Source organism: Catharus ustulatus, chromosome Z (genome assembly GCF_009819885.2).
Source record: "Catharus ustulatus isolate bCatUst1 chromosome Z, bCatUst1.pri.v2, whole genome shotgun sequence".
NCBI lineage: Eukaryota > Metazoa > Chordata > Aves > Passeriformes > Turdidae > Catharus > Catharus ustulatus.
Genome location: NC_046262.2, coordinates 46,521,328 through 46,542,382, shown reverse-complemented (window position 1 = coordinate 46,542,382; position 21,055 = coordinate 46,521,328). Strand labels below are relative to the sequence as shown.

General features: G+C 38.3%; 1 protein-coding gene across 11 annotated transcripts in view; it reads left to right on the top strand.

Moving 5' to 3' along the window:
* The window catches only part of KIAA0825 (KIAA0825 ortholog), a 276,964-nt gene that overhangs the window by 78,617 nt on the left and 177,292 nt on the right, over positions 1-21,055 (top strand). For 9 of the 11 annotated variants that reach the window (XM_033084906.2, XM_033084907.2, XM_033084908.2 and 6 more), the window contains 2 exons: positions 9,832-9,852; positions 10,127-10,297. In XM_033084906.2, the coding sequence (XP_032940797.1) occupies positions 9,832-9,852; positions 10,127-10,297 (192 nt within the window). The remainder of the gene's footprint in view (positions 1-9,831; positions 9,853-10,126; positions 10,298-21,055) is intronic. The other 2 variants (XM_033084912.2, XM_033084903.2) reach the window with 1 other exon arrangement.

Sequence of the window (21,055 nt, the reverse complement as noted above, 5' to 3'; positions counted from 1 at the left end):
CCTTATAATCCGGTGCACCTTATAGTCGTGAATTTACTATAGTTCCAGTGTAATGAACCAATCTATAAGAGACCCAGCCTCTGTGAATGTAGATGCTGAAGCATTGAAATTCAGCTAGTAGACATTTACATTTGCTGGCATTAAAAAATGCAAACCAGATTCAAATAAATATGTTGATTACTGTGTTTTCAAATACACATTGGAATTGTCTTCTATCGGCAAAATATGATAAAATGGTTTGCAGGGCAACACATGCAAGTCCTATGAAAGTTAGAATTCATGAGAAGGTTTGACAGACCTGGCAGTCTTTAGTTTCTCTTTAAGCAAATACTGAGGGAGATCAACTTTTAGAGCTTTTCAGAGACTGCTGTTTCAGTGTAGGTACTATTTTCAGTTTTTTTCAGCAGGCTTTCTTACTTTTTATACTCTCTTAAAACATTCTACTTTGGTGTTTTCTGTGTGTGAGTTGTGAAGACTTCAGAGAATGTGATAACTCCCTCAGCCCACAATGTAAGCAAGAAAAATCAAAAAATACTTGTGGAATCATTTTATGTCATTGGCAAGGCCAAAATATTTTTTCAGATCTCTGAGAAGTTTTATTGAGAGCATAATTTTGTCATAAGACATTTGTTGCAGTTTTCAAAAAGGACTTTTTGGTGATAGTTACTACTTCAGAAGAAATTATTAATTGTAGAATAGCACCTAAAAAACTACTCTCAGCTGCTGGAATCAACTGCAACTATTGTCTGTGTACAAGTTTTTAAAGTTATTTTAGTTGAAGGGATGGTTAAAAAATGTCTACTATTTTGATAATTATCAAAAAATTATTGGATTTCAGACACTAAATTCTTTAAATGGAACGGCCAGTTAATTAGTTCTAATTCAGAAACAGAAGAATTCATTTACATTTGAATTATTTAAAGTGTCGCTGTCATGTATGATAGGAATGTGTTGTAATCTATTAGAGGTTATGCATACTTTTGAGAATTAAGGAGGAGGTTGAGTCTCTGGTTTCAGAGCTAAGCTAAGATAGGTATCTGTGTATAAAGTAATTTGCTTGAACATGATTACAAGGCGCTTCCTCCTCAGAGTGCTTCAGGAAGTCTCTCTTGTTTGTTCCTCAGGGCTGTAAAAGAGCTGTATGCTGTCAAGGAGTCAGATTTTTGAGATCACTTATTTAAGATGACAGCATAAATTTGAAGTCAGAGTGTGATTCAATATTCCTGTTCTCCATCCAGTGTTTCCACCACTGGACAATACTTTTATTCATCAGTTGGTCCGTAAACATGATTTACAATTAAAGATTTCATTTTGGCCAACTTACCCATGCAATTTTCATAAAGGACTTTACATTTGGTAACAAACATCTAGCAACCTGACATGGAATCAACCTTCACTATGAGGTCAAAACTGATCTCATTTTACTGGGAAGGCATTATGGAGCAGATTTTAATAAATTTTAATCAATAAAATAAGTAAAAATAAAATCTAAAAAAAATTAAATTAATAAATTCAAGTTTTAATCAGTGTCATGTGTAGTGAATATCTTTTCAAAAAGTATGGTTTTCACTGAGATTGTTTGATATCTGGCAGTGACATCTCTGTGAGACACCCTCAGTTAAGTGTATGCAAGTTTATACAAGCTTATCATGTTTGTCCATAAGTTGAGACCCCTTAGTTCACTGCATTTTTTTACCACATGCACAGTATGGATGTATAGTATAAAATTATGCATTTATGAATAATAAAGTTCACACAGTAATGGAGATGTCTAATAAGAATATGTTTACCATTTTTAGATCTGTGACCTTTTTTTTTTAATGGACAAAAAATGCCAATTTGTAGTTCCTTTGTGAAGGCTGATTTCCAGATTATCCTGGAACTCCTGGGTTTCACTGCACCTAAGAGGGAGCCACAAAGCAGGACGTGTTTAAAAAGCTTTAACCTCTCAGATAACAGCTGCATCACTAATATTTATTTTAGGACTGTCAGTTTCAGTCAGCAGAGAGCACATGTGATCAGTCTATCTGATAAACTTGTCAATGCCTTTTTAAAGCAGGATTTCCCAATTTATTGTATTCAACTCTACTCTCTCCTTTCCTTTTTCACCATTTCAAGTGGAATCCTGATGAGACAGAGATATAAGCAGCTGTGTATAGCTTGCTCAGGCTACAGCTAATTTGTGCAGAAAAAAATTAAATCGGGAGGTAAATTATTTCATGATTGCTCATTCCCAACAGAGCTGGGTATCATTCTGAAGAAAATATCAAATAATTGGTTTCAGACCATGTCACACACATGCAATTCCCTTCTCTAATGGCTATGTGAGGTAGGACTAGGCCTCAGGGGTCACCAACAAACTGAAAATAGCTTAGTGCCAGGAGCAGCAATAGAGAGACAGAGCACACAGGAAATGAAGTGGCAGTAAGTGCAATCTATAGGGGAAATATGCTTCACTTGGAATTTAATGTATTGGCTTAGAATCTGGCAGTAAGCCATGCAACAATTGTTTACATTTGTGTCAGCATCTGCATCTGTTCCGCTTTGTAAATGGCACTTATCTTTGAGTGAGTAAATGATGGAATCAATAACAACTGTTAAGGGATTTCCTTTTTTTTTTCATATTCCATAAAAATTCATGTTACAAACAACATAGCCTTAGATTAATAAGAAACAGACATTAACAGGGTCAAAGGGATTTGTTTAGGAACATTTTATAGCTTCTTGGGTTTGCAGTAATTGTATCCATGTGACTTGAATGTATCTTGTAACATATCCAAATTAAACTGTTAAAAAAATGCTAGCTTGCAGTAATGAAGATTATTTTTTATAATTAGCTTAACTGCTGTGTATAGAAAACTGCTGGCACTGTTTGTAATAATTTAGTTTTGTGTAATACCGTGTGTTGCATCTACTGTGCAGAAATACTAAGTTGCTTTTTACAGTATAAGCAAATTACTGATTATATCCAGCAATACCAATTATTTAAACCTAGCAGTTGCATTAAAAATTGTATACCAACATGCAGTTTGAGAAAACTGTGAGCAGATGTCCATAAAAATGGAATATATCTTTACTAAATGCAAATGAAAGAATGATTACAGCTTATATACAAACTCTGTTTCGGAGATAGTGTGCAAATGAGTACTGCCATAAATGCAAGATTATTTTAATAGTTATAGCATCACTTAAAAGTCAGTACTACTGAGGAATACATTATTGTTAATGGAATTTATGTATGTAACTGCATGTGCACGACTTTGAAACTTTAGCTCTTGAAATAACCCTATATAAAATGACTGTCAGCAGCTGAGTTTGTTTTGCTTTATTAGACTATTTCTTTTTGGATTTTAGCAAAATGGTAATTCCATTTTCATGTATGCAGTTTGTAGTTAGATTTTAAATTTAATATTGCACTATAATTTTTAAAATTTTCTTCCTTATATAGCTTTATTGAATGAAATTCCTAACATTGCCTACTTGCATCTGTAGTAGAACAGTATTATAGATCTATCTTACATGAAATCAAGTCTTAGAAATGGGGACAGATGAATGATATCTAATGTATTGTGTATTGGGAAGGTAGTTTATAATATAATTGTTAAAGAGGGTTTTAGACCCTTGGTTCTTGCTGAGGGAGAAATCCCCACTGTAATCACTGAAGAAAACAGTCGTCAGGTTGCTTTCCAAGGATTCCACCGTAAGTCTCAGAAGCAATTTAGCCATGTGGCTCTGTAATGTAAGTAGTAAAGGCTAATTAATCTGAAAGCAATGCTATCATAATGTATTTATTCTTTAACATTTAGAGCCAGCTGACCTCTGATGCAGCTATTTTTGTGCCACACTTTACTGTGTCACATGCCTAGATGAGCTGAAATTATCAGAATTAGGCACTCAGTTTTTGAGATGTTGTGTATTCAAAATTCTTTAAAACATTTGAAGTGCCATGCTCATTAAAAAAAAAAAAACAAAAAAAAACCAAAAAAAAACAAAGTTACATTTAGCTTATGGGTCTCATTCACACATGTTTTCTTATGCCTTTTGAGATTTTAAGTGCCTCCAGATTATAACCAAGAGAGTGGAACACTTTTTTTAATGGTTTCAAGAGCTACAGCTTTGAGGAAAGCATCACTTTTGAAACTTGCTATAAAATCACAAGTTAACAGATATTCACAGGTCATCTAGATCTAACTCAGCCTTATTTCTCATGTGTCTTCCTTTTCAGAGATGAGGGAAAATCTTTAAAAGTGCTAAGATAAAGGCAGATACATTGCTACTGAATTTAAGTACTTAGGATAATGTCATGTACAATAATCAAGTGTTTCATAGAATGTTTTTCACTTTGTGTTACTTGAAAAATGGTTTAATTAATTTACAGTAATTTCACAACTATAAGGCGTACCCTTTTGACTAAAATTTTGGCCCGAACCTAGAAGTGCACCTTGTAGTCCGGTGCGCCTTATATATGGACAAAGTTGTGAAATTTGCCAACCCAGAAGTGTGAGCTGTGAGCCGCGGGGGGAGCTGGCAGGGCCGCAGCTGCCGAGTGGAGGCAGGGCTGCGGGGCCGCAGCCCTGCCGGGTGGAGATGGGGCCGTGGGGCCACAGTGCCATGGCTACCAGGTGCAGGCGGACCCGGGGGTCCACGGTGCTGCGGCTGCCGGGTGCAGGGGAGCCTGTGGAGCTGCAGCTGCCAGGTGCAGGCGGGCCCAGGGGCCCACGGCTGCCGGGTGCCGGTGAGCCCGGGGTCCCGCGGCGCTGCGGCTGCTGGGTGCAGGGAGGCCTGCAGAGCTGTGGCTGCCGGGTGGAGGCAGGGCCTCGGCCAGCAACTGCATGGGGGGAACTAGCAGCAGATCCTCCCTGCAAAAAGAAAGTGCACCTTGTAGTCCGGTGTGCTTTATGTAATTTGCCGACACCCGGGAGTGCGCCTTATAGTCTGGTGCACCTTATAGTCATGAAATTACTGTATTAGCTGTCTTAGAATTCATATGGGCACCTCTCAACTTCATCACTGGTGAAGTGAAATTCTATGCTACCATCTGTCCAGCTACATCCAGCCAAATGGTCTCTGGTAAAATGGACAGCTTTATTCTTCGACAAGGGTGGCATGTCCTTCAGATCTTAGGAAAATTTCTTCAGCTTCAATACATTCTGCTAACATGAATGACCAAACCTGAAAATAGAATCCCTAGTTTCTCCAGTGTTGTATAACTGCATCAGCTGCCTTGGCACGAGCGCACAAATCTTGCACAAATTGATAGATATCCAATATTGGTTTTACTTGGGTATTCTTTTTCTATAAGAAAAGCTCTCTTATGAGTAACCTTTTGGGTTACAGATTGGGGTTGACAGACTTCTGGTGCCTGTTTTTTGATAGATGGGATAGTAAATCAGCATTCCTCAATAAATTAGGTTCCCTCTGCCTCTATGTGGCACGAACTCAAGAGTAGAGATTATCTAAATGTAGAGATTTTTATTGCATGAAAGTTTTGAGCTTATTCCTTTGCTTCATTCCAGTTTTGTGCAATGAACTATCAAGATTTATTTACTTGCTACTAATAAATGTAGAGCAGCTTCAACTACATTCAAGAAATTTTTTTGTCTTCTCCCTCCTATCCCCCAGAAAGAACTGCATCTAGATAGCAGAAACCTCAAGTACACTCTTTTCTCCTCTTAGCAAAATAGCTGTACTGTCCTCCGTGGAGCAGAAGGACAGTTTCCCAGTTTTTCTGCAGTTTTTGCCTGAAAAGTCAAGTTCTTTAAGAGCTATACAGCAAAGCCTTGTGCACACTAGTGAGCCTGAAGGCCCTGACCAGCATTTTCAGGGACCTACCCCACAGCCCACTCAGGAGATCTATTTCAGCTGTGCTTAGGTCTTCAGTCTCTGCTTGAACTACATCACAGGTGTCCTGATATTCATTTCCCCCAGAGCTGTGGACCCCATTTATTCAGTTTTTCTGCATTGAGCTTGAACCTGCCTTATCGTTATGGTTCCACTGAGTAGTCACTGAACTGTGCCTGACTTGTGGTTAGCTTCACCAGATCAGATCCAGACTCAAAAGGGTGAATTAGCTTCCTAACTTGACCTCACATTTGTGTCATCTGTGTTATGCTTATGATCTGGAGTCTTGTTTGAAACCTATCGTCTTAGGGTCTGCCTTTCTTAGTATCTGCAGTATGGGGCCCTGGCTGGCAAGGAGCCTGTCCTCAGGCTTTGTTATCATGCTTGACTCTCAGTTCCTCAAGAAGCAACCAGACTTCAGTGGTCCCTGACATTCTGCTTGATTGGAATATTTTCTGGTGTAGCTAAAGATAGCTCATTTTCCTGACTTGGGATATTTCTACTAGCAGATTTGGCCTCCAGAGCAGTTTAGCAATCATCAGCATAGGCATTGGTTTTGTACAGCGGAGTTGGTGTTATTCTTGTTTTGCAGAGATGGAAGCCTGGGGCTATGTTCAGGAGCTTAGAACCTTTTCCTAGTTTTCTGTGTTTGTTTAGGTCCTGATCTCAACATTTTTTTAAGCAATATTTGCAAAATCAGCTCTTTGGCACTCTAAAAACGCTTTAGAACACACTTTACCTCTCTATAGCCTCTGTAGCAGCCTTTCTGTCCCTTTTTAGAAATTATTCTCTGTAACTATTGCTTTAGCAAGAAGCCAACATGTCCTGTTGTTAGTAGGTGGTATTGAGGTACTATTGATGTTTGTCTGTATCCAAAGATCCTGCTGCAACAATTTCCTTGTCAAAGGGCTACATGAATTAAAGTCAGACATCAGAAAAAAATCCCATTTAGAAGAATGATAGTAGTAAATTGCAGGTGGTTCAGGAAGGAAGTTCGTTTGTATCATGTAACTTTCTCCATTTCCTTTCTATCCTGCACTTAGACTGGAATGCCATTGCTTAATTGATTCATGGCTGGCTGAGATCAGCTTCATGAGATTTCAGCCACCCTGTGTATGGTCCTCTGTGGATTGGATAGGATGTTAACAACAATTTTAAACTATTTTCATTGTGGAGGGGTGTTTCTCTTGCTGTACTGTGTCACCTGGGTAAATGAGTTACAGTAATTTCACGATTATAAGCCGCACTGATTATAAGCCGCATGTTACAATACAGAGTGTGACAAAAGGTATCTGTTCTATCACCATCTGTTGAGGGTGGGGTCAGTGATCCTTATCTCAATGGCAGATAATTTGCTAATGGGCCATCCATTGAAACCAGGCAAGGCATTGTTCTTTATCTTTTCACACCCCATCCTTCCTCCAGCCAGTCATTGTCTGCTAATGGCCCATTGAGTCCCACTGCGTGACTGATAAAATTACTGCATCCCATTGAAAGTTGCTCCAGCCAGGGGGAAGAGCCCAACATTTCTTACCAAGATAAAAACAGAGGTTTTGGGACACTAAGGTAGCCCCTTTCTCCACTGGACTCCAGAGGAAAACCGGATTTCTCCACATCACCACTGGACCTCCAGAGGGAAACTGCACCTTCTGCAGGAGCACTGCTCCAACTGAGCCACATCTGTCACTGCAAGGGGACTGCAATCACCATTTAATGGGACTGCTACCAACACCCTGCCTGACGGTGTCAGGTTGTACTCTGACTGTGTCAGGGTTTGGAGTTTGTTTCTTTGTAGTACTGTATTTCTATTTTAATTTCCCTAGAAAAGAACTGTTATTCCTAATTCCCATATTTTTGCCTGAAAGCCCCTTGATTTCAAAATTATAATAATTTGGAGAGAGGGGGTTTGCATTCTCCATTTCAAAGAGAAACTCCTGCCTTTCTCAGCAGACACCTGTCCTCCAAACTAAAACAGCAACTTTTTGTTCTTTGTCCATATATAAGCCGCACCTGATTATAAGCCGCACTTTGGGTTCGGACCAAAATTTTAGTCAAAATGGTGCGGCTTATAATCGTGAAATTACTGTATGTTAGTTTTCTGACCTAACACTCTAAGTCAGGATCCATCCATTCAGTAACATTTTCAGGGTAAGCGTACTCCACTCTGTGAATGGGGCCAATTTTCCTCCAAACAGGTTGATGTCACTGAGGTTTACTTGAACATGGATCACAGTCTTCATGTGTATTTCGCATCTGTCCACATGGAGACATGTTCTCTTCATGACAATCTTCTACGAGATTTCTAAACCTGTTTTGAGATGTTCTCTATGTCATCGCATTGGCTGTTAGTTCTTAAAGGTTTTTGTCCTGTGATTGTCCAGTCAGAACAGTGTCAGAAAAGAAGCGTCTTTTTAATCTGCTCTGCCATAACATGGACAGTGATGTGCTTGTTCAAGCAGGCTGGTCAGTGGTCTTCAAAATTAAATGCTGCCATCAGTGTCTTAAACCTAAGGATCTGGATGTATATAAGGCCTTTTAGTCAAGCTTTGGATCCTCAGGTCTCTGCACACTACTTGAACATCAAGCACAAAATAAATGAGTTTTCATTTCTGAGAAATAATAAAACTGAAATGTATTCTGAATGATCATTAAAAGTTTTTACTTTTTCTGAGTTTGGTAGTGTATTCTAAAAATAGCATTACTATGGTAAACCTCTGTTTTCTACGGCCACTTTCTTTCAGTCTAATAAGGAAAATATCATTTGAGGCAATCAAATAAGTGGATAGTTTCCTTATTCCTCAAAAGATGGCGCAGAAGCATCACAAGGTTTTCAAATTGTAGGAGATAGAACTAATGTTCTGTTCATGATGTGTTTTGTGGTTCTTGTATTGCATACTCAGGCAGTCTTTTCATGTCGGTTAAACTCAGATTATTTTCTCCAATTTTCAGGTAAGGAGTAAATTCCTCTAAATAGCAGAAAGTAATTTTTTGTAGGTTTAAGACTTAAAATTAGAAATCCAGTGGTAGATTTTTTATTTATTCATTATTGAGGGAGGAAAGAGACTCTCAGGCAATTATGCATAACTCTTTTGATGATCTTAGAAATGCAAGGGACTGACATGAATACATCTGTTTGGAACTTCGTGGAAATTTAGATGTCTATGCAAAACCTGCAGTCCACTCTCTGAGACTGCAAAACAGGAATAGGAAATTATGGAATTATTATTCAGAGCTCATCTCTACTACTTAGATCTATGTCTATTTAAAAGTGGTTTATAAATGCCTAAAAAAATATTTAGGAACTTTGAAGGAAAAAGAAGATACAAAGTACTTAAAATTTGCAAAGGTAAGAAAGATTTGACACATATATTTCAATCAATTTCTTTCTGTTTTCATCTTTCAGAGCTTCCCTTTCAAACTGATCTGGCTCTCCCTCTAACATTTCTAGATTAACTGTTGTGCTGATGTTACATCTGCAACAGAACTGTGTAGGAACATGGTATCAGTTCACCACAATTTCCATAGAAGTGCAAATTTGTTACATTTAAAGACATTATAAAATTAAAGAGCTTAAATCCGTGTGGTTTGGTAATACTGAATTTGAAACATCTCACAGTAGTTTATAGTCTGACTGTGCTGAAATCAGAGTTCCCTGGTTGATGTGACATGATTATATGTTATGAGTGCATGTATTAACCTTTCAAAATAAAATGTTAGGTTTCTTCTTTTAAATACCAAATGCTTATAGTTATAAAACTTGCTGATATTTGCTCACTGACAGTCTCACTTGTTTTCAAACCCCACATGTTTAAAGTTGTGGAGCGTCAGATTGATGTTTCTTTCACTCAAATGTCATATTCATCAACTGTATTGTGCTGGCAGATTGTTAAACAGACAAAGTGACTTGCAGAGTGACAAGTGATGTGATGTCCCAAACCATTAAAATACAGTAATGATGTGTTTTTTCCCTTTTTGGCTTTTGCAACACAGTGAGTTTTCTGCAAAACACAGGTGAGAACATTTCTGAGTAGATATATTGCGTGGAAAAAATCCTAGTTAATGAATAACAAACCCTGGAATTCAATTGGAACCTCACAGATAATTCAGAAATGCTGAAGACTTAGGAAAAAATAATGTAAGAATGTTTTATAATGAGAAAAAGATACATTATGTTATAAGAAAAATTACATTGCTTGATACATTATACTGTCTTACATAATCAGTTTTGCAGGTTCTTTTTTTTTTCAGCTATAATAAAAGCTATTTTATAATTTTATTTGAGTAGCCTCCCAGGAATACCACAGGAAAGGACGCAACTTCTGCTTAACCTTGTATCAACTCAAATGTCTTTCTCAACTTATCAAACTCTTTTCATTAATGGAGGAAAAAATTGAAGAGCTCTCAACAGAAATTCTGCTGCTGCCTTCATTTACAGAGAGGAATAAGAATGTTCAAGGTAATGAAATTTTGTCCTGATTTATTAATTTACTTTGTGTAAAAGAATAATTTTATACTATTTTAAACATTAATTGCCTAATTTATGTCATCATATTTTCCAAATAAATATGTTACCATATCCATTGAAAAGGCTTTTGAAAAGTGCAGATTTACATTAGACCAAAATGACTTGGAAAAAAGAACTGATCGCTCTTTTTAAATATGTGATATACTAACTGTAGATATTGGTGGAGAACCATGATGTAAAACTATCAGTGTAACAAGATATATCCTTCTAGATTCTCTATAAAATCCTGTGTCTCACATAGGACACAATACTTGGAGTCTGAATTCTTTGAAACTGACTTTTTCTGAACTTGTCGTTGTAAGCTGCCTTTTTCAAGAGAGAAAAGCACTGGCTTTAGTATCAGTTTAGTTTATCTTAGTGTACATGAAACTAATTGCTTAAGGATATAGTCCTTGTTTAACCCGTATTTCTCACACTTACTTGTATGTACTATGTTTACTAGCATGCTTATCCCACTGGCTTCGGTGGGTGTCCTACATCAGTAAAATGATCAAGCCTCAGGTTTACATTTGCTATAGGTTCCAAGCTCACTCTTTTTTTCATCTAATTGTATTCAGGAGAACATGGTATCGTGAAAATTCGGGTGAATAAAATCTTCCAGGAATATGCTCATAAACGTTCTTCTACTCTGCTGCTTCTGCCAGTAGAGACTCCAAGTCATAAGAGAGAAGTGGTTTCAAGAACTTTGATTCTATTGCAAACCAGAAATGAGGCCAGGCTGCTCAGGGAGAGAGAGGATATGTGAAGTCAAATGTTCCCTATCTCTATAGTCAAGCTGCAGGCTAAGGAGAAAGGTTTTTTGGGAATGATGTAGTCTCAGAATACTAAATTGACAAAAATTAAAATACTAAATAATAAGAAGAGTTCCAAGGCACACATTTTTTGATGTATTCTTCACCTGTAATATTGACACTCCAAAAGAATATAGGTTAACCTATATATTTTTAGAATGTACATCAAAGATGTAATAAAATGTGTGTTTCATTTTTGCTACTGACTTCAATGTATTTCTGGCTCATTTAGTCACTTGGTTTTACTAATTCTCAAGAAACGTTAAGCTATTATATATTATAATTTATGTTTTATGGCCTTGATTCTACAAAGAGGTGTTAGAATAAACTTGTGAAGTTTTTCTCATGTGTTGGACAGCATATATATTCAGTAAGGGCAATGATAAATGTACTTTTTATTACTGTATTATGTGAGAAAGTGTAAAAAAGATTCAAAAAGCCTTGAATGGGAGATTTATTTGCTATTTATATGACTGTATTGTAAGGCATGTGGTCTCCAGTAATTCAGAGGACTTAAAGATTTCAACATTAGCAAAAAATATTTTACTTTCCAGGAAGTAAAAATTACCCTGCAGGCATTTTTTCAAGCTTAATTACATCCAGAACTGTTTCTCCAAACAGTGTTAAGCGGCCTTTTTTGAGAAATGTTCTTTTAGAGTAATCATGGCTGTAGCAAGTCGGTTCTTAATTGGTATCTCTACTTAAATCTGAATGGGAAATATTATTAGATCTTGTAGGAGGCAGTCTTGTGGGTAGAAGGTACATTCTAAAAAAACAGTGGAATTTCTTTTACCCTGAAGAACAAGTGAAGGTAAGTATTTTTCAGATGCTTTTAATGAAGTCTTCAGACATATTTATGTTTTTAGAGTTGCTGTTCTGATCGGGTGGTTCTATTCACAACATTTTGCTCAGTGATATGTTTACAGATAGGTTGTGAAAAGAGGACATGTCCAGATAAATTTTTAACAAGAGACCTGACTAGAAAAAAAGGTTTTTTGGTGTTTTTTTAATTTCGTATTGTTGGAAATCTCAGTTGTAATGAAGTGAAAGATTATTTGATCTGGGAGAATGAAAGCTATGTTCCCATTAGCTCCAGATTGTGTTAAGTACCAAAAGTGGATTTAAGATTGTCTCTGTTAATGTCCTATATTGGGTTGATAATCTTACTGCTTTAACTTAAGATGGCCGAGTTTCTTGGTAAGAAAGTTTAGTTGGAATCCTTGTTTTCTTTTCATCAGAACACATTTTAATAGCATATAATAACACATTATAGACAATATAATGACCATCTTCTGTACTTATTTAGAAGCCTTTTTACTAGGAATCTTGTTTAATTTGACAGAGTCAAGAGTGTAGATATGCCCAAAGCAGCTTTAAGTTAACTTGGATACAAAGGTCAGGTTTATAGTGCAGCACAGGCTGCAGAACCAGCCTAAGAAGCAGAGTGAATAAGCCCAGGCTGAAGTGTGTGCTGATGGTGCTAGACCCATACACTCAGAGCGTTAAAGCTAGGTTGGGTATATCCAATCTGTCTCAGCAGTGAGGGATATCTGAAGTGTCAGTGCTCAGCGAGTAGTACTGCTGGCAAATTAGAGAAAGATGACCGATTCATGAAAGGTGGATGAATGTCCAAGTCACCTAAATTTCCCTAGGCATTGCATAGACAGAAGCCTTGTACCTCTTTCCTTTATTTTTGGTTGCTTTTAGTATTCATGGGAGACTTAATCTATGTGACTCACACAAAGATGCAACAAAAATAATGTTTTTTTCATGTGCTTCTGTCAAGTGGTGTGTTTATGTGTTTATAGCTGTTCCAATGTGAGTTGATTTTTTTGTCTTATATTCTATAGTACTTCATTTTTGATATTTAGAACATGTATAAAGTTCCATCAGAAACAAAACAGTTCTTTGGATGGTTCCTCTTTTTAAATTTTTTTTTGTCCCAAAGATAACTTCTGAGTTTTTATCTTAACCAGACGGTTTCTTGGCCCTCATTTTTCCCCTAAACCCAGCAATGACAAAGAGCAACGGCTGCATAAATTGGATGTAAGAAGAACACTTAGGGTTTATCACAGAAGAATCAAAGATTTCATATCTTCTGACAGATTGTTTGTACTCTTAGGGGGGCTTAAGAGGGGTCAAATGGCTTCTAAGAGTTGCTTAGCTAGATGGTTAAGGGATTGTATTAGAGAGGCGTATGTAGTTAAGGGTAAAGAGGCTCCTGGGGTTTGTAAAGCTCATTACACTAGGACTATAGCTGCTTCTTGGGCGGAGAGGTCGAAGGCTTCCACATTGGAAATTTGCAAGGTGGCCACCTGGGCTTCTCTTCATACTTTTTCATTGCATTATTGCTTGGATGTAGTCTCTTCTGCAGATTCTGATTTTGGTAGGAGGTTGCTTGTGAACCAAAAAAAGAACAGTGAAGAAAAGAAAGACATGTAGTTCAGAGTTCTAGCTGGCAACAAGACAAGTTTCTTTGCAGCTTGCACAATGGAATCCTATGAAGACCAATTTAGGCTGTTGAAAATAGATGTTAGAGGGAAGTACTGCCTACCAGTGTTCTCTGATGGTAACCCCATGGCAGACAATAGCACCAAAGGAAACAATGAACCAGAGTGAACTCTGTAGGGAGATGGATGTAGAGAGTTTTTTAGGTGTGGAGAGTTTTTTAGGTGATACAGATAGGTCCCTGAGTTCAGTTTGAGAGTTCTTTATCTGGCATCTTCTGGAATATATTCAGAATCCTCATTTTCAGAAAATTATTTGCATAGATTGGAGAAGAGAATTCTCTGAATTGCATTTTCCACTCCAAATTCTTTTCACTGTTCTCCATCCAGTTCCTCCTGATTTTATTTTTTGACTTTACCAGGAGTAACTTAGTGTTCCTCAATGAGCAATATGTTCATGCCAAGATTTGACATTAATTTCAAGTAATTTATATTATCTAAGCACAGTTTTTTTAAAAGATAGTATAAGTGTATATTTTATCTACTATCAATGTGTTCTTGAAATTATCATTCAAATCAAAATAAAGAGAAAATCATGCAAAGTTCTTGGGCAAACAAGTGATGGTATGGTTTTGTTCCACCTCTGAACGTTAGTGTGACATCTGGACAAGAGTATGACTCTGCCTTTCAGAGAAAAGGTATCTGTATTTTTCTATAATTTATTCACAGTGGTGCATAACCTCACTTCAGTCCACTACAGGCATTGAATTTTATTCTATTAAAGGAGTTACCATCTCCAGTTTTTGCTTGACTATTTAACCCTTCCATCTGCAGGCGTCTTATCATGCCTACTGTGATGAGATAGTCTACTTCTCTATTTACATTCAGTTGACATTCGTGGGATGTTCTGACATACCCAGTACTTCCAGCATCGCAACTTCTCTTTGAAGCAATCAGGAACATGTTTGTCTACAGTCAAGGGTTAAGGAGGAGATTTGAGTTTAGACTCTGGCAAATTGCATTCTTTTTCCATTGTTAAGTCAGATTTTTCTTTCCTCTTGGGTTTTCAAAAGCCTGTTGTTAAGACTTCTAAAATATAAAAAAAAATATCTAATGTGCTTTCATCTCTCTCACTTTTTCCCCCATTTCAGTGAGAAAGATGAACTTTGGACTATCTGACAGATCAGATAATGAATACCAAGAAGGGCTTTTTCCAATGGAGTGCTTGTAAACACTGTGGTCAAAGTTGTCAAGTCCTTGGGTTTACAAACTCTGTCTCATGGGCCTAGGAAGAGTTGCGAAAGTCTTTCCTTCATACGTTAAAAATAAATCCTTAACTCTATATCCTTTTCTGGAAAGTGTAATAAGAGAGTGTCGAATAAAATTTTTGAGGTGCATCCTAATAGACTTCTGTTGCAAAGTTGCAATGTTGCAAATTTGCAACTGAAGATTAAAGAAAGTTGTGATTTTTTGCTTCGGTCTCAACATAAGATGTTCACATATCTTCTTTTACAAATACACAGCTTCAGTGAATCAATCCAAACTGAAGATTAATTTACACTAGGAGGGGAATATGATTTCAGAGGTACATTTTCTGCATCTGGTTTAGTCAGTTCAGTATGAGTAAAAGAAGATAGAAAACAGAGTGGTTTTTTGAGCCATAGTTAGTCAGGGATTTTTAAAATTGTTATTTATATTTCCCACTTCTGCAAGATGTGTTATTTCCAGTATCATTTCAATGAAAGTTCTGGCTGAGCTGACTGAATCCAGTTTGTAAGGTACTTTGATAGTACTGTTAGCTTATACACAGATAGTGAGTAGTCATTCAAAAGCATTCTTTGATGCTTTGCTATTCTATGCTGCAAGGAAGATGATGTCACAATGACTGTTCTTATGGTCCTAAATGCTATAAAAATAGGAAAGCTGTGGAATTCTATGGAAAAAAATAGAACTTCTTATAAGAAATAAAAATAATTATATTTAGAATGCAAGAGGTGTCACTGTCATTCTTTATAATCATCATTACAAAACCAGAAAAATATTGAATTGGAGAAAGAATTAAATAAATTGTAGATAAAGGGGACTAGGCAAACAATTATTTTGAAGAGAAGAATAATCCCAGACATTTTAATACACACAAGGAAAGCTGTCTGAAGTCTTGATTTTATGTGTAGCACTGGATATACAGTAATTTCACGATTACAAGGTGCACCGTTTTGACCAAAATTTTGCTCCTATACCGGAAATGTGGCTTACACTCAGGAGCAGCTAATATGTGAATAATTTTCTGACATTTCCAACCCTGGAAGTGCAAACCGAGTCAGTGCAAACTGCCAAGTCGAGCGACTGCCAGTAAAACCCGGCATTTACGCGATTGTTACAAATTGGTTACTGTGTTGCACGGCAGGTGGAGCTGGGCTCCGTGCAGGCAGCACGGTGGGGGGAGAGGCGGGGGAGCTCTCTCCTGCTGGCCCCGCAGCCCAGGAGGAAGGCGGGGGGCTCCGTGCTGCCATCCCCACAGCCCGGGGGGAAGGCAGGGGACTCCCTCCTGCTGGCCTCACGGCTTGTGGGGAGGCAGGGGGCTCCCTCCTGCTGGCCCCACAGTTTGGGGGGAGGCGGGGGGCTCCCGTCCCTGCGTGCTGCCACCATGGGAGCGGGGGGGGCTCCATCCCCGCCTCCCACCACCACCGCCGGTGCCAGCGGACTCCATGCCCCCCTACCACCACAGCACCGGGCCGGGGCGAGAGAGCCCAGCGGCGGCTGGCCCTGAGAGGCCCCGCCAAGCCGCAGTGCCGAGCTGGGCCACCTGGCTCTGTTGGCAGCCCCGAGCCCTCATGGCCCGAGCTGAACCAGTAAACCCCGCCATGCCGCAATTCTGTTACTATTTGGCAACTTTGTTGCACGCGGGTCCTTGCTGCGAACAACAGAGCGGCTTATAATTGGGTGCGGCTTGTGTATGGACAAAGAACGAAATGTTTACCAACACCCGGCAATGCAGCTTATAGTCAGTGCGGCTTGTAATCGTGAAATTACTGTAATCTTGTTCTCATTATTTGCAATCAAAATTATTAAAGCTGCCTGGCTGTTTAACTAAAGGAAGTACACAAATTATAAGCAGTCCATCAAGACTAGATGTTTGTAGAACATCAATTTAAAAAAAAAAATATATATATATGTAGCAAGGATTTGTGGATAATACAGTCTTCCCTAATAATGAAGAATGGTGAAGGTATAGAATATGCTCTGGAAAATAAGCAAATATGACAAAATTACATGTTTTCCTTCAACCCTCATTTTCTTTAACAACATTCACTTTTTTCTGCTCTCTTTCTGCAAATTCTCTTCTCTAAACAACTATGTGAGAAGAATCACATGCATTTCTTTCTACCTGTGCAAATGCAGTTTGATATGTGCTATTTAAAGAGAGGAGTCAGAGAATTTGTCTAGAAAAATGACTGTCTAGATAAGTATGCTTCCTTCGACCCATGCCTGCTTTCCTGTTTGCAGTGGCAAACTACTTTGGGCTGAATAGCGGCTGTACCTTGAGTAAAACTGTGCTTCTCTCTCCCAAGAGAGTTTACTGATTAGGGCAAAACAGTCAGAAGACAAGTTGTAAGGCCCTGAAATCCTTGCTTGATGACTCTTAAAAGGGCTTGTTGTTTTTCATGTATTCTCAGACACACAGTACAAGTACCAACAAGATTTTCTCAAGAGGTTAAAAAAAAACTTTACTGGCAGCTTCAGGATATCAAAGAACTTTGGCAAAAGGTTTAGGCCAGCATTCAATCAACATAAAACACTTTTCAAATTATTAACTTAGCCCATTTGACTTTGCAAACTCTAAGCCCATTCAATTTTAAGTTATTCAAAAAATTCAAGAACAGGGAATTAGAAGAAAGAGAAAAAGATAGAAAAAATATAGAAAAGAACAAACATAACTACCATTCCTGGTTCTGGTGGTGTTCAGCTCATAGAGATTCCAAGAGGAGGTAGGGCCAAGATGTGCTCATCTTGTGTCTCAGGTTAAATACCCTTTGGCTTTCCTGGGCTCTTTCCCAGGTGGGAGTTCCAGTCATCTGGCTACTCTGGGGCTGGACTGGGGCTCCAGGGGTAGGTTGTGCAGGGACTGGCAGCCACTGTGGGGCTAGGATACAGGCTCTAGGGTGTTGAGTGTATGGAGCAATGCGCTGCCTCACCAGAACAAGGTCTGACTTGCCTTTTTCTCTCATACACACACCCCTAAAGTATTTTGAGAAAGCAATCCTAGTCTCCTATGCACGTGAAGAAGTTGCAGGACAGGAGGGTTGTAATTTGTTGTCTGTCTCTGTGAAAATAGTGTTTGAGAGGGAGGTTGTAGTAGCATATGAAGAGCAGTGGTTTTATGGGGGCTGTGCCTAAGTGTACAGTATTCAAAAGTGTGAAGGCAACCCTTGCTAGCTGGAGGTTAAATCGAAGAAGATTAAGGCCTACCTTGTTAAGGCCAGCCCAGATGAGATTTGGAGTAAGCAAAAATGTGAGAAACCAAAGGAAGTTAGTAAAATATGGGAGACTTGAACCTGGAGCTTCTTTGAGAAGACCAGTGAAGTTTTTCATGTGTGTAAGCCTACATGCACAAACATAGATACGTATGAGTATACAGCAGGAGTACCCAGACCGTTAATTATAAAAGGAGGTGGGATAATCTAGTTGAACATGTTAATTTAATAATGAAGGAACCTGTAAAATAACTGGTGTGGGTGTAAGCATCATTTGGCTCTTTGCCTGTGATCCCAGGGTCACAAATCTGCCATCAGCAACATACCTATTTGTCTCAACTGTGAGTTCTTAACAAGTAAGGCAGCAGTGCTATGAATACACAAGCAATTTGGGTTGAATGTTTTTCTTAAACGTCTTGACATAAAAACTTATAAATCTAGATATAGACCTATAGATCTACGTAGCGACAATAATACAATAATATGAATACTTGTGGTTATATATCATGGTTAGAATGTGTTGTTAAATTTATAAAAAAGGAGAATTACAAGAAAGAAAAAGTAAATTTAAGGTAGAAAACACCAAATAGAAAACAGGGAAAATTAGAGTTGTTTGGGTTTTTTAAAGTCTGGACTGATTTCTAAAGAAAATTGTTAGAAACCTCACCATAAGTTACATACATAAAATACATTAAAGTGTGCTGCAAAAAACCTCGGTTTCTGGTACTGTCTATAAATCTGGTGCTGTGTTGAACGATCAGCAAGTTTGATGGCCTGCTTAATATATTTTGGTTTTATGTTCTACCATTTTATCTTTCATTTTTCCAAGGTCAAATCTCTCAATGTCTTTTGAAAATGCAAACAAAAACGGTATTTGGGGAAAAAAACCCCTAAAGTACAAAAAACCCCCAAACAAACAAAAGCACACAAAAAATTTCAAAGCTTTACAGTGTTGAATAAGTGTATGAAAAACAGTGTGTTTTTTCAGAGTGCAAATTGATTACGAGAAAGGTAAAATCTACTTTGGAAAAATTAAATCCAATGCTAAAAATGTCATGGAAAAAGAAAAGCCCTTTAAACCTCGGCCATGTACTACTAGTAGCTTCAGCTCACTGAAGACCTGTAAGATTATGCCTGGAAGGTAATCTTTAACAATGCTTTGGCAGCACCTGGTCATTTAAAACCTCTTTTAATTTTGTATGAAGTATGTTACAAATATCCGCACCAGTGTTGTTTATCAACTTTATGCTACAAGATAGATTTTTAGAATATCATATCCTTTGATGTTTTTCTTGTATTTCTGTGACACACAGAACCACAAAATAGTTGGGATTGGAAGGGACCTTTGGAGTTCATATTGTCCAACAATCCCTGCCCAAGTAAGGCCTCTGGAGCCAATTGCTCATGATTATGTGCATATAGCTTTTGAACATCTCCAAGGATGGAGATTCTATAATCTCTCTGGACAACCTTATGATGCGTGGTCACCTTCACAGTAAAAAAAAGTGTTTCCTGATGTTCAGAGGAAACCTCCTGGCTTTGCATCTGTTTGTGCCTTTGACCACTGGCCCTGTCATTATGGATCGTGGCCCCTTTGGACCCTCCTTTCAGGTATTGTTGTACATTAGTGATATATTCTTCCCTTGTGTTCTTTTCTGTTGGCTAACAGTCCCAGTGCTCTCAGCCTGTCCTCCATTCCCTTTGTCATCTTCCATGCCCCTTTGTTATACACCCTCCAGTATGTTCATTTATGTCTTGTACTGAGTAACCCAGCACATTACACACGACTCCAGGTGTGGCTCATCATGTTGAGCAGACAGGAAGAATCATTTCCTTTGACCTGTTTACAATGCTTTGTTTGATGCAGACCAGATACCATCAACCTTTTCTGACTTGTGTTCAACTTTGTGTACTTCTGGATCCCCAGATCCTTTTATGCAAAACTTCTCTCCATCAGGGAGAACTTCAGCTTGGGTTGATGCCTGCATTTGTTCCTCCCCAGGTGTACAACTTTGGTTCTTGGACTTTATGAGGTTCTAGCGTGCCCATTTCTCTAGCCTGTTGGGGTCCTTCTGGATTTGCACCATGACCATCTGCCATCCAGTTTGAAGCTGCAGACTTGTTGAGGGTACACTGTACCCCATCATCCAGATCATTAATGAAGATGTTAAATGGGATTGGACCTAATATTGACCCCTGAGATAGATTGCTAATTACTGGTCTCTAATTGGACTTTGTGCCACAGATCACTGTTTTTGGGGCTTGTCTATTCAGCCACTTTTCAACTCACCTTGCTGACTGTTTGTCCAGTCCACATGTCAAGAGCTTGTCTACATTTTGTCCCATAACAAGATCTTGTGGGAGACATTACCATGGACTTTATTGAAGTCCATGTAGACAATATACACTGCTGTCCCCTCATTTACCAGGCCAATCATTTCTTTGTAAAAGTCTATCAAATTGGTCAAGCATGACTTCCTGTTACTGAAGCCGTACTGACTGCTCCTGATGAATTCTTTGTAATGTGCTGGAAATGTCTCTATTACCTTCCCTGGGGTTGAAGTGAGGTTGACAAGACTCTGATTCCCTGAGGAATCCTCCTTGCCCTTTTTGAAAATAGGAGTGACATCAGCGATGGAGAGACGGGGCGATCCAAGTTTAGATCAGAAGCCAATTTTATTGAATATACAAGGCATTTATATAGGATTTTACTTGTATGGCACTTATATAGGGTTCTATTTTTGGTAACATTTTCCTCTTGGTTACATATTCTTCATGTCATCATGTCACCTGGTAACATTAACTTATTGCAAAGCTTCTTAGCAGTTAGAGCAAATAGGGCTTCGTGCCCAGTTAGCATTTATTTGTGTTTGTCTCTCCCACAGTTTCTTCTCAATCAGGCCTAAAATATCAGGCCCCTTTAACAGTTACATTGTACTCTCTGTTTTATTCCCTATATCTGCCAGCTCCCTCTAC